The sequence below is a fragment of the Rhododendron vialii genome, chromosome 5a (genome assembly GCF_030253575.1).
Source record: "Rhododendron vialii isolate Sample 1 chromosome 5a, ASM3025357v1".
Classification (NCBI taxonomy): domain Eukaryota; kingdom Viridiplantae; phylum Streptophyta; class Magnoliopsida; order Ericales; family Ericaceae; genus Rhododendron; species Rhododendron vialii.
The window spans coordinates 3,629,834-3,653,402 of NC_080561.1; the positions used below are offsets into that span (position 1 = coordinate 3,629,834).

Here is a 23,569-nt window from a genome sequence, read left to right on the forward strand (position 1 = left end):
GCATATATACTGCTAAAATAGATTTTCTTGATCTCCTTAACTGGTGTAGGGTCCACTATAGAGAATTTATAACCCAGTTAATTCAACTCTAATATTTGTAACCTTTCTAGTCAACTAATATATTTTAGTTAGACCTTAAATCCACTTTTTTAAAAAAAGAAATTAAACCAAGACAAAAATGTCTGCCTGTATAAGTTGTCATATAGAGAAACCCTAGACCAAAAACAAATCTAGAGCATAACCTCCTCTCTCTCTCTCTCTCTCTCTCTCTGACATAATCTCTTGTTTACGGTCGATATGGACGATGGCATACTAGTCGTGGCAAAAAAGCTATGCTAATGCATTTTTCAACGGTGATGAGGATTTGGTTGGCGCTGTCGAGTATAAGGGTGGTTTTGGGCTAAGAAGCCAAAATCTCGAGATCCATTGAAGTCTTGAAGACCTCCACGTATATAGGCATTCATCGTATTGTTGAGTTGGCATAGAAAGGAACCGATGATATAGAAGGGTAGGAGTCCTATTTGTGTTTTTTTCCCTTTGTCCTTTGTTTTGTTGGCAAAACTTCTTCTCACTTTTTTGTCTCTGTCTGCTTCTGTATTTTACATTTGATAGGAAAAGATGAAATGATATACTATGATGTTACTCCATTTGTTACTGTTTAAATTCTAAAAGATGAAAAACCACGGAAATGGCATGTCCTGGAAAAAAATTGAACAAATTATATGTGCACTTTTTCAACAACATGCAGAGAACATATTTGATATGGTACAAAGTTCAGATATACACATATAATATTATATGTGCTTGTGTTGGCTAAAAATACGTTCTAGATATCAATAAATAACTTTATATGTTCCAAATTTATCTTTGTTTTTGATAACGTACAAAAGACAGATTGGAACATATAAGATTATATGTGCATTTTTGTTGATGTAGTACCAAACATAAGACAAGAGTGCAGATTGAGACAGATAACGTTATACGTTAAGATGTGGCGGGTTCAAGAAGGGAATGACTCAAACAAGGTAAAAAAAAAAAAAAGAGAAATTTTTGTCACACATATAACGTTATATGTTAAGGGGTGACGGGTTCAAGAAGGGAATGGCTCAAAACATGAATAAAAAAAGAAAATATTAATTTTTATCATACATATAACGTTATATGTTAGCGTGGTGGTAGTGGTTGTGGGAAAAAAACAACAGAAAAAAAAAAATTTTGTCACACACATAACATTATATGTTGGGGTCGTGGTGGTGGTTATGTGGTTGCAACAAGATTGAAAAAAATGAAAAAATATACTCCGTATTTTTTGTGTTAGCCGAACAAGGCTCTTGTTTCTTTTACATAGGGTTAGTTTTGTTATGAAAATTATTAGTGGACTAGAGGGGTTAAGAACTTTAGAAGTGGACTAGTGGGGTTAGAAACATGCTATAGTGGGCCTTCCAAAAATTCTCCCTAATTTTTATTCCCTCTGTTCCTAAATAAATGTCCTGCCCGCAAACCTAAGTCTTTAAAAACATGCATTTTTTTTTTCAAAAAATTTGAAAAAAATACCTTGGCCCTGAAGGTATTTTTCAAATTTTTTTGAACGAAAAGAATGCATCTATTTAAAGGGCTAGGTTTGCAGGCCGAATATTTATTTAGGGACGGAGAGAGTACAAGTTTCTTGCTTCTTTTTTTCACTTTCTTATATCTCCCGCAGAGCCAACCCTGAGCTAAAGAAATTCTGAATTGTAAGGGTCCCTTCTACTTTTTTTTTATCTCTTCTTATAGTCTAATAAAAGAGATCCTATTTTTAATTTTTATTTTAAGCCCCTAAAAAATCAGAACCGGCTCCCATGTAACGTGCAGAAAAATTGGTTTGTTAATTCAAGAATTTCGTAAAATTTAGAACAAATTAAGCATTTCAAATTAAAATGACTGAGTTTAGTACAGGAATTAAACTATTACTCCTTAAACCCAAATTAATCAATAAAGTTTCGATGTAAGTGCTGGGTTATAAAAGAGTTGTTTAAGTGCACGATTGAACATGCATGCAGGGTTATAAAAGAGTCTAATAAAAGGCGAGTCATGTAATCAATAATAATACATATACAACTCCACCATTTCTTCGACCTCGGCGCTCTCCACGATCTCCGAATTTGGAACTATAATTTTGAGTCTAGTAAGTTTGAGTATTTAATAGACTCAAAATTAGATGACACTAAAAATTAGTCTCCCTTATTCATGCTTTTTGACTAATTTTTGGTACTATTTACTAGACTCAAAATTACAGTTTCAAATTCTTGCGCCTTAAGATCGATTGAACATGCCAAAAGATTTCAAAAAAATTCACAACATACAAAAAAAATGCCAAACAATTGTCTTTTCTAGTTTTTAGTGTCATCTTAACTGAATTTTTTTTCAATTTTGATCTATATTTTTATATTTTTCTGATTCATTTTGTCGAAGCGAATGATTAATCCCAAAAATTATAACGAAAATTTAAAAAGAATTATGAAAATAAATAATACTGAAAACAATACCATAGCAAGAATTTAGGGGGAGAGAGAGAGAGAGAGAGAGAGAGAGAGAGAGAGAGGAACTGGGTTTGCTCTCTTGTCGCAGCTAGTACAACCCAACAAGGTTAAAGCCGACATGGGCTACAGGAGTTGGGCCTGAACTCAACGCTGGGCCGTCCATGACTCTCACCTTATTACCAGTTTGAGGCTAAGATCCGCTTAACTTTTAACTTTTGGAGGTTTTGTCTTTATTAAAAAAAAATTATCGCTCGTTAGTTTTGCGCTAAATTTTTATAAATTATTTATTTGTCTCAAGAGGAATCGAAAAAGTAAATTTTTTTTACTATTACCCAAATATTTTTGAAAATGTCTAATTTTAAACTAAAAAACCGAACTTTTTGACTTTTTTTTTTTGCTAAAAAGTGAATATTTTCCAAAAAAATGGGTGAAAGTAAATTTTTGGTTTACAAAGAAAGAACTTACTACTATAATCTAGATCTAAGAGAAAGATAATGAAAATCGCCGTCAGCCACTCAATCCATATGGGCCTCCTACCTACAACTTCTACAAATGGCTTTGCAGAACCGTCTCACACAAACAATTCGAGACGTTCATTTGTCTTAAAATATTTTTTGGGGAGCATAATTAAAAAAAAAGCTTGATCAAGTATCATCCACCTTTCTGTTAGAAGCCCTTCACAAGATAAACGTAAGTGTTTCATCCAATTATATAAATTATCATTCTGAATTTAGGTTTCTAAGTTATGAAAGAAAAGCCAAACAATTGGATGAATCACTTACTGTTATCCGATCGGTCCAGTATTTTACAATGGCTAATCGAAAAATTAAGAAACAACTTGGACTATTTTCGTGCGACTCAGAAGTGGGCCCCACTTGATCTGTACACTATCGTAACAATGGCCATCGGTACCCATAGTATCACGGAGAAATTAATAGTAAATCATTGCGTCTTAGTGCATCTTTCCGGCCGTGATAGTTTTGTTTTTAGATTTTTTGTTTTATTTGTTTTAAGGGGGTTGTGTGTTGAGAGAGACCAAAACTCACTTGTACTTTTTAGCTAAACTGATCACGAAGAGCCAAAGTGTCAGTTAAAAGAGTCAGAATAACATATAGTAATGGTTTTCGGTGGTACCCTGGATGGCTCAGCTCACCACACCCTAGCAGAGACACAGGTTCAAGTCTCATCAATAATGAGAGTGGAGTCTAAGTCATCTTGTATCTTGGTGGTGCAGTGGTGACGGTATGTTCTCACGAACAATAACTCTGGCTCGATCCGGACATTCCACTGACGAGTATGGAGTTTCTATGGTCACGTCCAAAGGGGTTGCTAAACTGGACGCCTCCTCCCATCCTTTTCGTTTTAGAAACTAGAAATAAGAAGAGAACTTAAACTCCAACTTCCAAGGCCAATAATTTCAATTAATTAACTACTGTGTTCTGTTTAAGTCATACGGAGTACCAAGTTAGAAACTAGAAGTACTCCTCCAAGACTTTGACATTAAAGGATTTAGTATGTAATGTCCAATTAAATCTTGCTTTGCATAAAACCAAAACTGGCTTTGATTGGGATTTGTAGTGCAATTTTATACTATATATATACTCATGCATGCTTTCTGCAAGCAATTTCTATAATGGGAACATTTCTTACCACTCAAGCCTGTAATTAAGAAATTGACTAGCTAATTAAATTAACCATTCTAGCTAGATTCGTTTGCATGTATGTAATCATGACCTAATACCACTTTGGCTTTGACAGTTGCATAGATAAATACTTGTTTATTCTTCTTCCTATATATGTATCTAGCTAATAATTGCAAATGGTTGTTAGTATTAGATTTTTTGGAGGGTTACAACCTAAAATTAATTGGTAATTAGTAGGTGGATCGGTAGCCCTCTAGATTATACTTACAAATCTTGGGCAACTTAGGTGAGCGATGGGGAATAAAGTCTAACAATCTCCTCACGTGTATCTCGAATGCACGTAGAGGTATGAATTGATGAGGTGAGGTAATTGACTCAAGCATGCAGATACTCGAACGCTTGAGTTGAAGTTTTGGATGAATGCTGCACTTTCAGAGTAGGTTTTTATATCTTCATCCATGCTCTCTGCAAGGAATTTCTGTAATTAATGGTTCCTATAATCCAAACATTTAATTATTACTACTCAACCTACATTAGAAATTGACTAAGCTAAATTAACCATTCTTTATTAGTGCTTCTCGACTAGCTAGCGTTGTGGCCATTCGATATACGAGGCCAAACAAGACCAACGTAATTTTTTTTTCTCATACATCGAACGAACACAATGCTATTTTGCATATATTTGATTGGTTTGCCTAAAGAAGCAAAACACTCACCTCCTCGTAGTACCAATCGAAGCGTATTACTTTGACTTTAGCAAACTCTTCAAACGTCAAGCAAACACCCACTATATTGTCCACCATTTTCTTTAATTAGTATCTAGTGAGGATTTAGTGATGATTACAACATTTCAAATTCTACCGACATTGATTGGCTAATTAAATGACTTCTACCATAATTAATAAAGCTAACTAATCTCCTTAATTAGTTTATTTCATTCGACACGGCTTTAACTCGAAATGTTACTGGCCTGAATTGCTTTATTGTATGTAGTAGGAGTACGATGGGTATTATGGCGTTGCGGTTTGGTCAAGTAGAATGAGAAAGTAAATATGTGTGTTTTTTTTTTTTTAATTGTAAGTAGGGGTGGACATCATGTAGTTTTTTTTTTCACAAATAAAAAAATGCACGTGACGGTTGAAATAGCCTAAACGGTATACTTTAACATCATTAGGCTATAATCATTTCAATGTAGAAATGAAATGTATTGAAAAATAAAAATCTTATAATATAGGAAAATTTATATAAATGGTCCTCCTAGTTTCATCTGAGTTTGGCTGACTGAAGTTATTAATTGGATCAATTTGGTACGAAAACTAAACTTGAAGGTCAAAAGAGTTGCAATTGATACTTGGAGGACGGAAATGAGACTCGAATGAAATTAGGAGGATCATTTCTATAAATTTCCCTATAATATAATAAGTATACATTCCGATAAATATATATGGCTATTAAGTCAGCCCCCAAAAGTTCTAATCCTGGCTCCGCCACTGATTAGATGTGTCGAGTCACTGTAGCCAAATGCGGAAAGGGGAAGTGCCGAGAAGGGAGGCGATTTAGTTTGGTATTTTTTGGGGGGCTTTTGGATATAACGTGTTCACCTTTTAGACTTCTCTCATCAAGATGAAAAATTAATCTAAAGTACAGTAAAAATGATACTAAAATAAAAATTCGAAAATGACGGAACAAGAATACTTAAACAAATTTAAGAAGAACGAATCAATGGTTTTGAATCCAAAAGTGTGTGCGCAAAAGTCTACTGTCCCTCCATCAATTGTCGGAAGACTCAGAAACGATCACAGCCGTTCAAATCCCTCCTTGTGGCCCCGAAAATGATCGTTGGTTGCCACCCTCACACAGAGCCTGAGGAGCCTACAATGTGGAAAAAATTCCAGTGCCGGGTAGGTGGGTACCATGTGGTGCCCGCTTGGCACATCCAAACCGTCCATTGAGTTTTTGGACTGCTCGAATTTAAAGAGAAAAAAAAAAGAGAGAAAGTGTTGGGGTGAGAGAATTTCAATCGGAATTGTCCAAAAGTGTATTGGACGGTTCAGACGTGTCGAACTGGTACCATCTGGGATATACCCACCCGGCACTGAAAAATTCCTCCTTAAATGTATCCACACCCTTTCAGGAATCAGGTCATCTCCTAACAACGCAGTTGAATTTGGGGTTTGTCCATCCACCAACAGAGTGTCCTTCTACACCCTCGATTTCCAACTCTTCCATCATCACACACTTACTCTGGTAATGTGTGTGGTATCGTCGATTGACACATGAAAGTGAATGGGGTCACCTGCGCGAACGTGCAAGCTAGGTATTTCTTCGAGTACAACATAAATGTCGAAAAACATGCATGCATACTGCAAAATTATTTCTTACGGGTGGGGGCCGGAACTTGTCGCGGTGTCTCTTACTGTTTCAGTCCATAATAAACTTCTTAATTGCTGTCATGCTTCCGCGCAAACAAGTCAAGTCACATTCGAATTAAAATGACATTATTGTGAGCTTTAGTAGATGTCGTGAAGTAATCAAACACAACCAACGACTTCTACGAAAACTTGCCCAAAATGGTCGATTTGACAAACAGTCTCTTGGAAAGAAAAAGGATATGTACACTGATGTCTCACGACGCCATTTAATTGTTTGCATCGCAAATAAAGATTTTGAAGTTGCTGTTGCTGGCTTAATCTCATCCGTCGGATGCCTTCATTAATGAGGTGTCAACCTGTACCGAAAAGCTTTGGCAGATGGTTGGAGAGAAATGCGTGGAGAGGATCCAGATCCAGACCCATGACGGATACGGTTAGATATTATAAAAAATTCTAATGAGATCGATAAACTTATACTCCTTCCGTTTTTGTCTATTTTTGTTATTCGTACTGTTTTTTAAATGTTTATATGTTCCAATCTATAATATTTTTTATAATTTTGAAAATTTTGTATTATAGACCTAATAGAGAACTATCGAACAAGATTCATATTACATATTTTTTGAGATTCATATTAGAAGATATAAGCGATTAAAAGCTGACACGAATATCAAAAAGAACAAACAAAATGGGACGAATGGAGTACCATTTTAGTTCTTGTCAAATGCATAGGAGTGCATGATGCCTACTATTAGGCTACCACTTCACTTGCTAAATTTTAGTTTTTTAAACGAGCATCTCGTAGGAAGTTGTCTCCCATCTCAGTTGATTGAGCGGGTAATGAGCACTATGAAGGTTCAAACTCTCCACCCATTCCCCTTTTCTTTAAGATAATATGGAGTAGGATTTTCTTGGATTAAAGAAAAACCGAGCAACTTATAACTATCAAAGTTTGTCGAACATAGGGGTGACGATCATTCTTGACCGCGCGCCCCTACGCCGGTCAGTGATTCAAGATGTGTAGGGTGATCTGTTGACAAAACTACAAGCTGGTGCATACTGCTAGAGTGGATTTTTTTGATCTCCTTCAACTTTGTACAAGTTTATTATTGCTTCTTTTTTTCATTTTCTTATCTCTCCCGTTGAGATGAATATAAAAAGTTAAATATGTTCTCCAAAAAGAGAAAACAACGAAAATAAGTTCTCAAGTAATTAACGTGCCTAAAATTTGGTTCGTCAATTAAAGAATTTCATAAAATTTAGAATAAATTCAAACATTTCAAATTAAAAAAGACTGAGTTTAGTACATGAATTAAACTATTACAACCCAAATTAATCGATAAAGTTTTGGTGTAAATCCAGCGTTATAAAGAGTTATTTAAGTGCAGAGTTGAACGTGGATGCAAGGTTATAAAAGAGTTTGATAAAGGGGAGTAATTTTGCCACTTTCATTTTTGTTAATGTCACTCTCCTTTGTGTCTATATAAATGATTTATTTGTGAGAGAAGGGGAGTGGCAAAATCAATTCCCTTGATAAAAGGCGAGCCATGTAATTAATAATACATACAAACTCCACCATTTCTTCGACCTCGGCGCTCTCCATGATCTCTGAGGAAGCATGTTATGGCATGTAAGTTTGGGTAGTATTTAGTCTAGGGGTGTTGTTCAGTCGGTTCGTTTTGGGGTGGATTTGCTGGACCCCGATCGGGTTCGAGGTATATAATTCAGGGACCGATCTCCACCGGTATTAATTTTGGTTCGGTTCAGTTCGGGGTGATTTCGATCTAGTTAGGGATTTCGGGGAGTTCGGTCCGCCCAAAATGGGCCTTAGTTGGGCCATTTGGTCCATTTTTTAAAACTAACAATAGACTACGGGCCATACTTGGGCCATTTTTTCACCCATATTTAGGCCACTTTCAACCTTAAGTCAATCACCCATGTTTGGGCTATTTTTTCACCCATATTTGGGCCATTGTACCTTCTTCCTTTTTTTCAAACACCAATTGAGAAGAAAATAATATACAACAGACATGCTCAAACAATTACAACTTTTACAAGTACTCTTCCACCTTTTTTTTTTTTTGAATTGATTGGAAATATCTTCTACACTAGTGTATATAACTTGGAGGAGTTAAAGGAATTTAGAACAGAGAGAGTAATCGATTGAAAAATTTTGCAAAAACGTAAATAAATCAAGCAATGAAATTCCAAAAAAAAAAAAAACACTAAGAGCCAGAAGTTAACAATTCAAAATTTTGTTTGAAGTTAACAATTCAAAACAGTAAGAGCCAGAAGATTAAAACGATATATATATATGGATGGTTCGGTCGGTTCGGTCCTACATCGGTTCGGCCCGCATTCGGGTCGGGTCGGTTCAGTCGTATATATTTTTAGAAAACCGAGACCGAACCGACCTAGGTTCTGTTCGGTTTGGTCCACCCCTAACCACCAAAAAAATGCCCTTGGACCGACTAGAGACCGAACCGATCAGTCGGTCTTTTTCGGTTCGGTCGGGTTCATAACAGCCCTAGTATTTACTAGAATCAAAATTAGATGACGCTAAAAATTAGTCTCCCTTATTCATGATTTTTGACTAATTTTTGGTATTTACTAGACTCAAAATTACAGTTCCAAATGCTTGCGCCTAAAGATCAATTGAACATGCCATAAGATTTCAAAAAGAATTCAAAACATACAATATATATATATATCCAAACAATTGTCTTTTCTAGTTTTTAGTGTCACCTTATATTAATTTTTTTCATCTCCGGTCTATATTATTATACTTTTTTTTATTTATTTTGTTGAAATGAATGATTAATTCTAAAAATTACAACAAAAGTAAAAAAAAATTACTAAAATAAATAATACTGAAAACAATAACCGTAGCAAGAATTTAGAGAGCGAGAGAGTGAGCGAGAGAGCAAACTGGGTTTTGACCTATTGTTGCAGTACAACCCAACAAGGTTATAGCGGACATGGGCCACAGGAGTTGGGCCTGAACTCCACGCTGGGCCGTCCATGACTCCCATCTTATTACCAGTTGGGAAAATGACGGCCAATGACGTGTTTTGATAATTAATAGTATACGTCAATGACATTTTCAGTATTAACAAATGTTCTTAGCATGTCCTTGACATGTATTAATTATCAAAATAAGTCCTGGGATTTACCCCCAAAAAAAAAGAAGTCCTGGGCCGTCACTTTCCCAAAGTTCGGCTTAACTACACCCTCCGTCCCAATTTATTGTCCTTCATTCTATTTTAATCGATTAAAAAAATGAGTTGTATCTTTAAATTCATAATAAATTTCATATTGAATATAGATTTTATTTGATAAATCTCGATTAGTTCTATAATACAATATTTTTGAAATCACATAAAATATTATAAATTACAAGATATAATCAATTAAAAAGTTGCACGAATTCCCAAAAATAACAATTAAGGCTCCATTCTTTTAACCTTAACTTAAACTTAATTTAATAATTTTGTCCTTATTTGAATTTTTATGGCATTTGTAAATTTTGCGCCAAACTTTTGTCGGCTATTCGAAAAAGTAAAATTTCTTTTCTTTTACTCAAGTATTTTGAGAAATAATCACTTTTTAGCGCAATTTTGCGCTAAAAAGTGATTATTTCTCAAAATACTTGGGTAAAAGTGAAATTTTTTTACTTTTCTCATTCGTCTCGTCGAGACGAATCAATAACCCACAAAAATTTTACGCAAAACTAACAAATGTGAAAAAAATTCAAATAAGAACAAAATTCTTAAATTAAGTTTAAGTTTTAAGTTAAGGCTAAAAGAATGAAGCCTAAATTGGGATGGAGGGAGTAATACTTTTTGGAGATTTTTTCCTTATTAACAAAATTTGCGCTCATTAATTTTGTGCCAAATTTTTATGGATTATTGATTCATTTTGAAAAGAGAAATCAAGAAAAGTAAAAAATTTATTTTTACCCAAATATTATTGGAATTATCCAATTTTAAGCTTATAAAGTCAATTTTTTTTGATTTTTTTTTTTTGCTAAAAAGTGGATATTTGGTAAAAAAAATTGGATAAAAGTATAATAAAAATTTCAATTTCTTTCGCCGAGACGATTCAATAATTCACAAAAGTTTGGCTGAAAAACTAATGAACGCAAATTTTTTTTTGGGAATTGATATCCGCACTCCATTTTTATTAGAAAATTAGTATTAGATTCATTATGTGAATTTCATGAGCTTACAAGTCAACCTATTAATTTTGTAAGGTTTCAAGTCCATTTTAAGGTATTTTAGAGCAGGATAGGGTAGGGTACTTTAGGATTTGGGTGCTTTCATAAAATTTTAGGGTACACTTTTTTATTATAAGATATGATACCCTAAGGTAGAGTAGATTACCCTAGCCTAGGGTATCCTAGCGTAGGACACTCTAGGGTTTAGACACTTTTATACAATTTTAGGTGGCACTTTCACACTTTCCGATTATAGTGGTTTAGAGACTTTCATAATCTCTTTGTCCAGATTTAATTGTCCCAAATTCTATTTTAACTGGCTAAAAAACATGTAATATCTTTGAATTCATAATGAATTTCATATCGAATATGGATCTTGTTTGATAGATCTCGATTAGTTCTATAATACAATATTTTCGAAATCATGTAAAACATTATAAATTGGAAGATATAATCGATTGAAAAATTACATGAATTTCAAAAAAAGACTATTAAATCCGGACGGAGGGAGTAGAATTTAGGGTTTTAGGCACTTTTACAGGGTACCCTAGGGTTTAGGTTGTGTGGACTTGTGATTTTACAAAATTATTAGGTGAACTTGTTGGCTTATGAAATGTCTATAGTGGACCTACCACTAAATCTTCTTTTTTTTTTATACCCACACACTCATTTTTTATACGTAATAAGAACAAAACATTCAAAAAGTCCTTTTAGGTTAGTGGAATTCGGGTGTATTCAGGGCCGGCCAGGGGGTAAGCCTCACAAATCGGCCGGCTCGGGCAACTCCCGGCAAGGGGCAACCAAAAAATATATATATTTGTATGTATACAAAAAAAAAAATCCAGCAAAAAATATATTTAGGGGCATCATGTACAAATTTTAAAAAAAAGAAGTAAATATGCATGATTTTCATCCACTTTAAAAATTTATGATACTTGAGAAAATTAGGAGGGCAAAGAGTGGTTTTCTATACTTAGAGTAAATAACATATAAAAAAATTTTTAGGAGGACAAATTATTAAGAGAGAAAATTAGGAGGGCTATCAGGTAAGGAAAAAAAAAAAAGGGACGCCATAGCCAAAACGAGAAGGAAGGGGATTGTGCAAAACCTTTACTCTGATTTGCCCCCAAATTTACCTGGTGTAAACCCTTACTCTGATTCTTTGAAGAAGTTAAGAATAATGCCGAACGCCAACGTTGGATTGTGCGAAGCTGTTTTCTTTGTTTTGATCAAGACTTAATAGCAGATTCAAGCCCAAGGTTCTCTCTCTACTCTCTAGTCTTTCAAGACCTGACTTTTTGTTTCTCTTTCTCGGTAAGTGAACTTCTTATTTTCTTTATTTGGTTAGCGGAGCATAATAAATTAGTATAGTTGGTGGTAGTAGTGGAGCATAAAAAATTAGTATAATAAGTGGTAGTGGATTAAAGTGAAGCATAATAAATTCATAAAATCGATCAAAATCCTTGATTTTATAAAGTCTTATTAGAAAGATGGCGGTTTTCAAATAGTTTGGGTTGCTTATCAGATTTTGTTGACTATTCCGATCATAGTTGCTTCAGCTGAGAGGACTTTTTCGAAGTTGAAGTTAATAAAAACTTATCTTTTGACTATCATGTCACAGAAGAGATTAAGTAGATTGGCTATGATATCAATTGAAATTAAGTACTTGGATAAGTTAAAGTATCATGATCTAATAATTGAAGAATTTGCTTCAAAAAATGCAAGGAGAAATTATTTTCTTTGGATAGGATCTTGTTAATCATAAAAGACTCTACTCAGGTGATGTAATTCAAGCTAAACGGACAATATAATCATGTTTTTGTTTTTTGTTTTTCGTTTTTTGCTTGTATGTTTTTTTTTCCTTATATTTAACACTAGTGGACAATCAACGGAAGGTCGGGCTTAAGCAACTCAAATGTCGGGGCAGGCACTGGGTGTATTTAGACGAAACTGGCGTGCATTTAGAAGCTCCCTCCGTTCGGTAAATACCGAAATTGCCCCAGGTCAAAAAACCGAGCTATCGTAGAGAGCAAGAAGAACAATCTCAATCCCTTCTCGCTCGCTCTCTCTCTCTCTCGATAAAATCTCAGAAATCAATCACAAACGAGAAAAGCCAAGCGGCGCGAACAGCGTAGACGAAATACAACCCTCGTCGTTTTTCCCTTCGCAAATTAAACTGGTAAAAGTTGAAATTCAATTTCCAGTCTGGTTTTCCATACCTTCACTTTTTTTTTGAGTTGAATTTTCCGAGTTAGTTTTTGGACGAATCACTCTCAGATCTCGTGTCATTCGTTTTAGCTCATCTCTTTGCAAAAACTACATATGGATATATATACACGTATATTGTATGTATGTATGTACCTGGGTGTGTGTTTACTTCTGAACATGGGTGTATGATCTCTGTGTGATTCGCCTGGGTTTGTGCTTATTTCTGATGGATTATGGATTTTGTGCTTATTTTTGTAGTGTTGGTCTGTCAGCAGTTGGGTTTCAATTTTTTGATGCTCGTACTTTTTGACTCTCGTAATTGTCAGGGTTTTAGCAAAAATAGATAAAGGGATTTTGTTAATGGAAGAGAATAGTAGGGTCTTAGGGGTTATGAACCTGTGAAAGATGTTATTCGGGAAGTAGTTATGTTTTACGGTAACATGTTTAGCTCAGGTGCTGTTTGTTTGGCGTTTTAGTGGCAGCTCGTCCAAGGGCAGTATTTGCCAAAGTTTTCAAGGTGAAAACGCAATGCAAGGCATGTTAGCCGTTATGAGGCATGGTTTTGGTATTGAGGCGCAAGCATTTGGAACTGTAATTTTGAGTCTAGTAAATGGCAAAAGTAGTCAAAAAGCATGAATAAGGGAGATTGAGAACACTTAATGCAGCCCTAGGTTTAGAAAACGTGAAGTGCGTTGACCAAAATGGAGAACTTTCTAAATACTATTGAAAACACTCTTAAATTGAGCAATTATGGCATTTCAAACCAGGTAAAAAATAACCATCTACAGCAACTAGATTTGCAACATTGCGTTCTAAACCAATTTACTGAACTTAAAAGTGCCACGGTGCGATTACAAAAGACTAGTTCAGTGCATGTTCGCAAAATCTACACTAACCAATAGAACACCAAGCATTATGGAAGGGCATAAATGTAGCAGTTGCAAACAGCAACAGCAGTAGCAGAAACAGAGTCAGGAGGAGGGGTAAAGAACCAAAATAGAAACGAAGAGAAGAAGGGGAAGCACCAAACGCAGGAAGAAAAAGAAGCCAGTATGCCTGTTTGGAGGAACAGCAGGTTTGGGAGCTGAAAGGCAGCAGAGAGCAGCAACATTGAAGAACAGACTGAGAGAGAGAAAGGAGAGAAGGAGAAGGGGGGGAAAAACCAGAAGCTGCAGTTTTTTTTGTTTTTTTTTTCCTATCTTTCAATCCATTGTTCCTCCAAAAAAAAGATAGTAGTTGAGTTACTTGAGTATATATCGGAACATAAAAGGAACCCGAACCCTCCATTGGCTAACTCGAAACATTAAAATGACACACACCTAGCATGTGACGAAAAATGTGGACAACCCCACATCTAAGGTAAACGTAAAGCATTAAACAGAAATACATTTGTTACTACAAGTGCACATTTTGTTTAGGGAAAAAATGACATACCAAATAGGTACTCTCTGACTTGAAGCAATGATTAAAAAGGTGAGGGAGAGGGTGGATATGTAAAGTTCTGTAGATCCTATTGTTCCTAAAAGGTAGACGGCACACATGAAATGCATTAAGATGCGCAAAAGTCTCTCCTTGTGCTAACGCCTCATGAACAAGGCTTAAGATTTTGGAGGGTAAGGCATAACTCAGAGGTCTCAATGTGTTTTTTGATATGGTAGGCTTGATGCGAGCCTCAACGTAGCCTTTCCCAACAGTGGTATTTGCAATTCTTGCTTAAATGCAAAGAAATTTGTTTCGAGAGACTATCTGAAATCATTTTTTGAAGTAACTTTAGTAGGTGTTTGTCGTGACCTTTTTTTTTTTTGTTGGTTCGGAATATGCTTGTGGGCGAAAAACAACTTGAAAATGTGTTAGACAGATATTCTAGTAACCTTTCTGAAATTTTCTTTTAAATAAGCACTTCTTACACTAGGTTGTGCCGTTACAGACAGCCACTTGTTGGGGTTTGATGATATTTATGGGTGTCAATCTTTTATCCTTATTGGGCTCTCTTTACGTATTTTTTTTTTTTTTTTAAACATCAGGTTCTCTCTGTACTTTGGTACCTCAGATCTTCATTTTCACCATTCTTGGCGACAACAGTATTTCGCTTTAAATGATACTACAAGTAATACATGGTTTATTATGTCTTCTGGTAGCCAAGTAAATTGCTGCACTTAGACTTTGATGCATTGTAGGTGTAACTTGAGTCAGTTATGGCGTCCAAATTGAAACAATTGCAATCCACGGCATGTCAAGTTCAGAAACTGGTGGCAAAGCATGGAACTGGATACTACAAGCAGTTGTTGGAGGAGAACAAGCAGTACATTCAGGAGCCACCCACTCTGGAGAAATGCAACCTCTTGTCCAAGCAGTTGTTCTACACTCGTCTTGCTAGGTTAATTTGCCTCTACCTTTACACTTGGCGCTTGAGTTTTATCTTCTACTTAGTCTTTATGTTTTGGCTGTGCGTGATAGTTAGAGGGTATTTGGGTTTTCAGAGACCTCAATAGTATTGAGATTGCAAGACAAGTGAAGAAATGTGGGCATGCTTCTGGTATTATCTTTTGATATGCCGTGCATGAGTACCTGCATTATTGTTTGATAGCCCATTACTTTAGTTGTTACTAGTATATTCTATTTATTGGTGAATAATTAATTTCCATATATTGTTCTTCATTGCGGCACTCAACTGTAGTACTTAAACTACGAATTACATTTTTCTCTACTTTGTTCATGGTAATGTAAACAGGTGCTACTTTAGAAGCACTGCATTACTAGTAATTAATTGGGAGGTTGGATTTTGAAGGATTATAAAGTGGCGATAAAACCACGACTGATGCTTTAGAATTGGTTTGCAATTCATGAGGCATAAGACTTCATTATTAATGGGCAATGTTCTAAATAACGCTTGGCGCTAGTAGGGCGGAGACCCACCCCCAAGCGCCAAGCCGCCTAGGCGGCGCCAAGCAATTCAGTGTTTTTTTTTTTTTTAACAAACCATTATCCAATCAAACTATATTCTATGTATCCATAATGCAAGTTCAAAGTTCTACATAACCATAATGCAAAGTTTAATGTACAAACCCAAATGAAATTAAGTAGTAGCAACTAGCAAATAAGTTGAATAAGACAATAAGTAGAAATAAACGAGATCGGAGATCCTTAATGCCAAGTTCAAAGTTCATCTCCTTCCTTTAACTCTTCTCCTCTATACCCTTCCAAAACTTGATCTCCATTAGTTTAATACTATACATTTTAGGCCGCCAAAGGCCTCCAAAGACGCCGATGACGCTGCTGAGACCGCCAAGGCCGCCAAACACCGCCAAACCTCCCTGGGCGACAAATCAAATACCAAGGGATATTGGCGTGGCGGCAGGGCACCTCCAAGCGCCTAGGCGGCCGCCATTTAGAACACTGAATGATGAGTAACTGTCATTTCGTAGATCCATTCATTATGTTTCCTTTTAAATCTGTGAAAGCAAACACCTCAAGAAAGTTTTTCAGTTGATTAACAGTTTGTTGAGTTGATTTGAGTCTAAGAAAGTGAATGTGTTATTTTTATTGGTAGATTCGGTGATTTGATTCAGGGTTACTACTATTAGTTTTGAACTTTTTCTTTGAGGTTACAAGACTCGTCATTCATAATCAAGGATTGCAGATTACTGCTGAAATGATCGGTATCATATCGGCTGCGAAAGTTGGAGTGCTATTGTCATGTTAGGACTAACGAAGAAGTAATACATGGTTGTTGAATTAAATTGATTTCCTAAAACTCAAATACTAGTGGTTCATGTCTTTGGTTCCCATAAACTCTTCTTGTTCAGTAATTTATGAAGACTTGACTCGGGTCTTTGTTTTTGGAGTGTGCCCTCAGCTATATCCTTTAATGGACCTTGACACTGATAAATTTAGGAATTAAATACAAATACACAGTTAATGAAGTGTTTTTTTTTTAGTTTTTTTCTTTGCCTTAAGTTGTCCTAGTTAGACGACTGATTTGTTTGATCGCTTCATATTCCTAACATGACTGCTCCCTGCAGTATTCCTGGTCGTTACGAGTCATTCTGGAAGGAACTTGATCACGTCAAGCATTTGTTGAAGAACAGGAATGAACTGAAGGTCGAGGATGTTGGAATTGCCGCTCTCTTTGGACTCGAGTGCTTTGCATGGTTTTGTGGAGGTGAGATTGTTGGAAGGGGCTTTACAATTACAGGATACTACCCATGAGAACGACCAGTTGGAAAATGTGTTTCGGATATTGATGTTTGAGAGAGTTCTGTCAACATTACAGTGATTTAAGTCGCTGGCACTCTACATGCTAGATTTTGTTTTTTCTTTTTCTTCGTGTTTTCAAAATTTTGATGCTGAGGAATTAATAGTCTGAGGCCGGATCGCTTTTAATAATCCTCATGTTCGGTAATTTCTCCCGCCCGTGTGAAAGTGACTGATGGGTAAACTTCATAGTTTTTTCGTTATTCTTGTTGAAGCTTCTGCAACTTGTGATGCTCCAAGTTTATACTGGTGTTATTCCTGTTCTCCCTTCACCGCCGTATATCACCAGTTAATTGATTATCTGAGGTTGATAGATCGAAAGAGGTGGGAAGGTTTTCTTCGCCTGAATGAATCCTTGGACTTGTCATGCATTCTGCGTTGCATTCAAAGTGATTCTAGATGAGGTATTTACTTAAAAATTATCCTTTTGGGGGTGTTTCGTGCTAGATTATTTTGGTTGATTCTAAATTCTTGATTGTGATTCTAGATTCTGGGACCGTGAAAAACTCATAATCAGAGTCGTGAAAGACTTTAGGGGTATTTCGTATTATTGCCTGCCAATAATCAAAGAGACGCGCTATGAACTGTACTACTTATGTGATACGCGTTATGTGACGCATAAACCTCCGCATCATCTTAAACGGAACAATATTTTCAGAAAATCAAATCACATCCGCATCATCTAAAACGGAACAATATTTTCAGAAGATCAAAATGAAAGACACTTAACGAACTACGCCAAGATGATTCCGCCAAGAAAAGCTTCTTCGGGAAAAAAAGCAGTCGGTCAGGTGTAAAGAGAATCTCGTGTTCCTAATTCTCTACTTCATTTTTTTTGTCTTTCAGGTGTATTTATAATTTATAATTGTGGTGGTGGTGTTTTTTGTTTTTTGAAAATTGAAAACAAGGCAGTATTGTTTTGTTCAATGTGAATATTTTCACACTTTCAATGATATTTTTGTAAATTCATGTTAACAAAATCCCAATAGCGTCAAAATTAATTTCAAAAACAAGATCGCATTAAATTGGTTTGCTTGAATGACAAGCCTGACGTTAACAAGGCTGCAAACGAACCGAGCTGTTCGCTGATCGCGAATATCTCGAGAGAGTTAGGCTTGGTTTTATTGGCTCGGCTTGTTTAAATAAGCATGTTTAGTAAATAAACTGGGCTTGGCTCATTTAGTAGACGAGCCGAGCTTTGCACCCCTACACGACAATATCCGAATTCTGGAGGGCATAAATTCAACATCGATGCAACCACGCAGGCTCGACCTGAGAGGTTAGTGTTTCCGAATTTTGACGCGTTTTCCAACTGTTCTGGTGAATATAGAATTGAATACGTTCGAGTTCACGCTTCTTTACTTGTCGGAGTCGCGGAAGTTTCAAAGAAGGCCTCTCTCTCTGTCTCTCTCATCGTCGAAGGAGAGAGAATGCCGTGCGGCACGTGCGTTCTCCGCGGGGCACGTCTCGCCGCACTAGCTTCAATCGCCGGCGCCGTCGTACTCTTCCTCTGCCTCGTCCCCATCGCCCATTCCTCCAACGATTCTCAGGTTCCACTCACAAATTTCGATCTCAAGTTCCTCTCTTTCTCTCTCTCTAGACATTCCTCTGATTTAGTTATTTTTGTTGTTTCCAATGGCAGGTCAGATGCAGCAAAACCTGCGTAGCAGAGAACTGCAATTGTAAGGATCTCTAATTTCAATTCTTCTATTAGTTCTCCTGTTTTTCTGTATGTGGTTTGTTTATATCTATATTATCAATGTGTTGACTTCTTTTTTTTTTTTTTTGGGATTTGGATTAGCTGTTGGAATTAGGTACGGGAAGTATTGCGGCGTGGGGTGGAGTGGATGTCCCGGGGAGAAGCCTTGCGATGACCTCGACGCTTGCTGCAAGATTCACGACGATTGTGTCGAAAAAAATGGTACTACTCTCCGGGGGGTGAATTTCAAATAGTTGCGTATCACTTGATTGAATTGAAGTCTATATAGTTGGAATGCGCTTAAGAAATATAGGTTTCCTATATGCCGAACTCAAACACTGATCTTGGGGATACGAATGCAGAAAATAAAATGATTTACAAGCACAGCACACAAGCTCACCGGATTTATGAGGTTCATAGCTGCTAAACAATGATGAACAAGATTACGCGATATGCTACATTGTATTCATCTATATGTATTGTCTTAGTCTCTTATGTATATACCTACAGTGGCGGACATAGCGATTTATCAAAGATGGGGGGCAAAGGTAAAGTTATTTAGAGTTTGGAAGGAATGTGGTACAAAAAAATCTCACTTTGAAGTGGTTAAAGTAAAATTCTGAAGATTTTAAAGGGGACAAAGTAGTAAATTTTGTTATAGTATCACGAAAAAACCGAAACAGAATGAAGTTATACCAAGGTATGTGTTCATGTACAATACATAGGTGTGTACTGACGTGTAGCTAGCTGAATAGTATGATCTGACGCCACATTCCATGACAGTGTAGATGCATGAATTGATGTTGACATGAATGTTGGTATATAACTATGGTATATGTTTGAGTATCTATTTGTTGCGAGATATCAGACTCTGGTTAATTTTAAATCGGGAAACTTTTGCTCTGTGTTTGAGCTTTCTTCTTTCTGGGTGAAATCAAAAGTTCTAATAGAGTTGGTTTAACACGTTTTATGGTCCAAGTGAATTTGAAGCTAAACATAGGTTGGCCATTAGTTCCTTGAATCATAAACTTGAAGTAGGTTGGTTATTTGCTTCTTGGAAGTTGGTGAACTTGATGAAATATAGTTGTTGTAGTTTGACTAATTTAATACAGTACCGAGTACCGACAGCTGTCTGTTTGATGGATGCTTGGTGTTCTTTTGTTTCCTCATTTGCTTGTTGTGTTAAAAGTTCCAGGTGGTATAATGCTGAAGAAGTGGGTTTCCGTTTGTGTACTAGAATGAGAGATGGGAATATTTAGCAATCCAATTTTCTGCCTTCAGTTGGACTAGAAATGGAAAATTGACCTGTTATGTTGACAAACATGTCATTCGATCCATCGATAGATTTTAGATACCTGTCCAGTATGATGAAACAATTGAAAATGAATGAAAAACAATTGTTAGAAATGATGAACGGTACAAAAGTTGGAAATTGGAAACCAGTTATGAGTTGATGCATATATGTATTGTAATGCATCTAGTGACTGCTGATGTGTAACCATGATATTCTACATTGCATGATAAGCCAGGGCTATGGCACCTTGGGTCAGAGCTGAACAAAAAATTCTAGTGTTTCTACCCTCCTGCCCCTCATTGTCATCTTCTCAGTTTGTAGATTCTTGTGATGGTGAAATGATTCTGTGGTTTTTTTTAAATTTTTTTTGGGTTATCAATCAGTTTGTGCATTTTTAACCTATGTTAATTTTTCAGGTATGATAAATGTGAAGTGCCATGAGAAGTTCAAGCGCTGCATAAAGAAAGTACAAAAATCTGGAAAGGTTGGCTTCTCTAGAGACTGTCCGTATGACACAGCTGTGCCAACAATGGTCCAAGGCATGGATATGGCAATCTTGCTGAGTCAGTTTGGTGGCTCAAAGCTTGAACTCTGACAGGGTAAAGTAAATGCCTTCTATAGAGTGGATCCCTTATTCTTTTCTCGATTCAACGGGAATATTCATGAAGGTGTGTGGAACACCCCGTATTTTTGCTGATTCTGCAACTCATTAACTTGCGAAGGTTCTTTTTTTTTTTGCCAACCTTATTGTGCTGGCAATGCATTTCTTCTGCAAATATAATGATTTAAATTGGTCTTCATGTTACTCCTTTTCTGAAATAGCTGTTCATTTCCTGACTGTTCATATTTGGACGGTGAAAAGCATCTTATTATATGGATCTCATTTACGGATGCCATTTTCTAGGAGGATGGGGTGGGAAAAAAGTGGTTTAAAGATCTGCGTTGGCTATTCATAACGGAAGGAAAACAATAGAGAATTTAAAAAAATAAAGGCCTGAGATGTTCGGTCTCACGGGTCGTTAGAAGTATATTGAATGCTATTCATAACGGAAGGAAAACAATAGAGAATTTTAAAAAATAAAGGTCTGAGATGTTCGGTCTCACGGGTCGTTAGAAGTATATTGAATACATTCCGAAGTACCAAAAAAGAAAGAAGTATATTGAACAATGTGGCTTGAATGGCTTTGAGAAGAAGTATGGGAATGCAATGATGTTGGTTGGTTGCAAAGGAATGGCAATGTGGAGAGCAATATCATGCAATATGGGGATTTTGTGATTTAGGATTACTTTTTTGCATTTTTTTCGGGGAAGAAACAAAGAGTTTATGCAAGAAATTGTCCCGAGTGCTTGACAAAGGCAGGATTTGAGTCACATAATTCGCTTGCTTGTGTGTTAGAAAGCGTTTTTGAAACATGTCCCGAACTATTAAAATCTGCAAGAGCGAGGATTGAGGGCACGAGCGCCTTGCAAGGATTGAGTGTGGGAGCACAAGACACTTTGAAGATTTATGTGACTAAGGCAGGATTGAGGTCAGATATCACTATAAGAGTTCCTCAAGTTCACATCAAGTGATGATCAATTTCTCAATTATAACTAATCACCTAAAGTCTGACTTGACTTTCTTTTTTTTTTTTTAAACTATTCCCATGTTCCATACAAAGTGGAGTAATTGAGGATAGATTATTCAGTGCTTCTTGAAGCAATTATTCAATTATAGCTAATCACCTATTATAAGTTGACATGACTCTTTTTTTTCCCACTATTCCCATGTTCCATACAAAGTGAGGGGCTTGGAAGAGAGATTATTCAAGTGCCCTCTTGAAGCAGTACTCCACCCTCTCACAAATCACAATCAAGGACGGAATCAGAATTTTACCCTAATAGTGGCGAAATGTACTAAAAAAAATCTTGTGGTGGCAAGACTATATAAGTTGGGCATAATTTTTTTTTTTTTTACATATAATAATTACATTTTCTAAAATTCTTGTCGTGGCGGTTGCCGCCACTAAACCCCCCTTCCCATCCTTGATCACAATAGAGTGTTAAATTAGCATATGTGGAGGTTGAATTTACACATTTTTTCTGTGTCCTTCGGCCTTTTCATTACCTCAGCGGCCCGGTCTGTCGATGTTGATTTAGTGACCTGCAGCCGTCCAAGACAAGAGTGGAACATCTATCCTCTTGACATTCTCCCCGTAGCAACTTGTGTAGTTCCAAGCATCTCACGTGTGGATCTCGTCACTGGCTACCCACTTTCTTTCCTGCCGGACTGCACGAGGGGGCAACAGGGACGATGGCAAGCAAGACAAACTTGCTAAGTTCAATTGATCTGTCGAATAAATCTGTTTCTGGCCCCCCTCACCGTGTCCCGAACCCCCCGAATGATCATAAAGCCGAGAAAAAAAAATGTTCGGTATAATCAGACGAGAGGTGGAACAATGGTCCTGAAGCACGAAAGGAGTGAAACAGCTGAATGATAGAGTGACTTGTTGATGTTAGACCAGTGGAAGCATTTTTTTTTTGAGATTAAAATTCTTTCCCCGCCAGTTGTGGAAAATTCCACTTTTCCACTATCATCTTTTTTGGTCTTACAGTGTGTTTATTGTTGATCTGAATCGTTCATCTTGTAAACCCCACATAATAGTGTATCCATCCAAAAAATAAACCTGATCGGATATCGATAGGAGTATCAAAAATTAAATTTTTCTTTGTAAAATAGATAGTCTATCTTTACTATTATTAATAGAAATCAGATCGTATATTTTATAAACCAAATTCAAATTTTGATATATCAATCGACTTCCGATCAAGCTGATTTTTTACATGGTAATACTATATTGTAGGTCTTAAAATATGAACAGTTCAAATCACAACAATAGACACTTGGTGAAGCCCATAATAGACGGGGGTGAAAAAATGAGATTTTACCCCGGCTGTGTAAATGATTTATTTATTTATTTTTTTCCAGTCAAGAATTAACCTTTAGAAAAGTTTGATTCCCCATCCCACATGTATAGTGCTAGGCTCGTGGAATTTTTTATTTTATTTTTTCCTCTGCAGAAGTTGTAAATTCATCTCAGAAGTGGAACCAAAATTCTATGCCAATGGTCGACAAAAGACTATGCATTGCGTATATGTGCACATCACAACTCAGAAAAGTTTGAGTGAGGGATTGGACTTTTTGTACTTTAGCAAGATTAATGCAGTTATATGGAAAAAAAAAAAAGTACAACAAAATAACAAATGAAAACAGAAAACATGAAAAGCCGCTCAGCGCTGATGTCAGACCTAATACTCCACTTATGGAGGTGAGTGGAGGGAGGATCGCCAACATCTCTTACTCCAACCGTAGGATCGCCACCGA

At 36.3% G+C, this 23,569-nt stretch overlaps 2 protein-coding genes across 3 annotated transcripts; both read left to right on the plus strand.

The window, feature by feature from the left end:
• The first annotated feature begins 12,766 nt into the window (after positions 1 to 12,766).
• Positions 12,767 to 17,456, plus strand: LOC131325806 (uncharacterized). 2 transcript variants are annotated; one of them, XM_058358259.1, is made up of 3 exons: positions 12,767 to 12,929; positions 15,119 to 15,335; positions 16,981 to 17,456. In XM_058358259.1, exons 2-3 carry the CDS (start codon positions 15,154 to 15,156, stop codon positions 17,165 to 17,167), a joined length of 369 nt encoding a protein of 122 aa, XP_058214242.1. In that variant the 5' UTR covers positions 12,767 to 12,929; positions 15,119 to 15,153; the 3' UTR covers positions 17,168 to 17,456. The 2 variants fall into 2 exon arrangements, with proteins under 2 accessions (XP_058214242.1, XP_058214241.1); XM_058358258.1 differs by having other exon boundaries at positions 12,768 to 12,929; positions 15,136 to 15,335.
• A 929-nt stretch (positions 17,457 to 18,385) lies between these two features.
• LOC131325807 (probable phospholipase A2 homolog 1) lies at positions 18,386 to 21,010 on the plus strand. The gene is made up of 4 exons (XM_058358260.1): positions 18,386 to 18,762; positions 18,855 to 18,894; positions 19,014 to 19,133; positions 20,622 to 21,010. Exons 1-4 carry the CDS (start codon positions 18,643 to 18,645, stop codon positions 20,798 to 20,800), a joined length of 459 nt encoding a protein of 152 aa, XP_058214243.1. The 5' UTR covers positions 18,386 to 18,642; the 3' UTR covers positions 20,801 to 21,010.
• Positions 21,011 to 23,569: the final 2,559 nt, after the last annotated feature.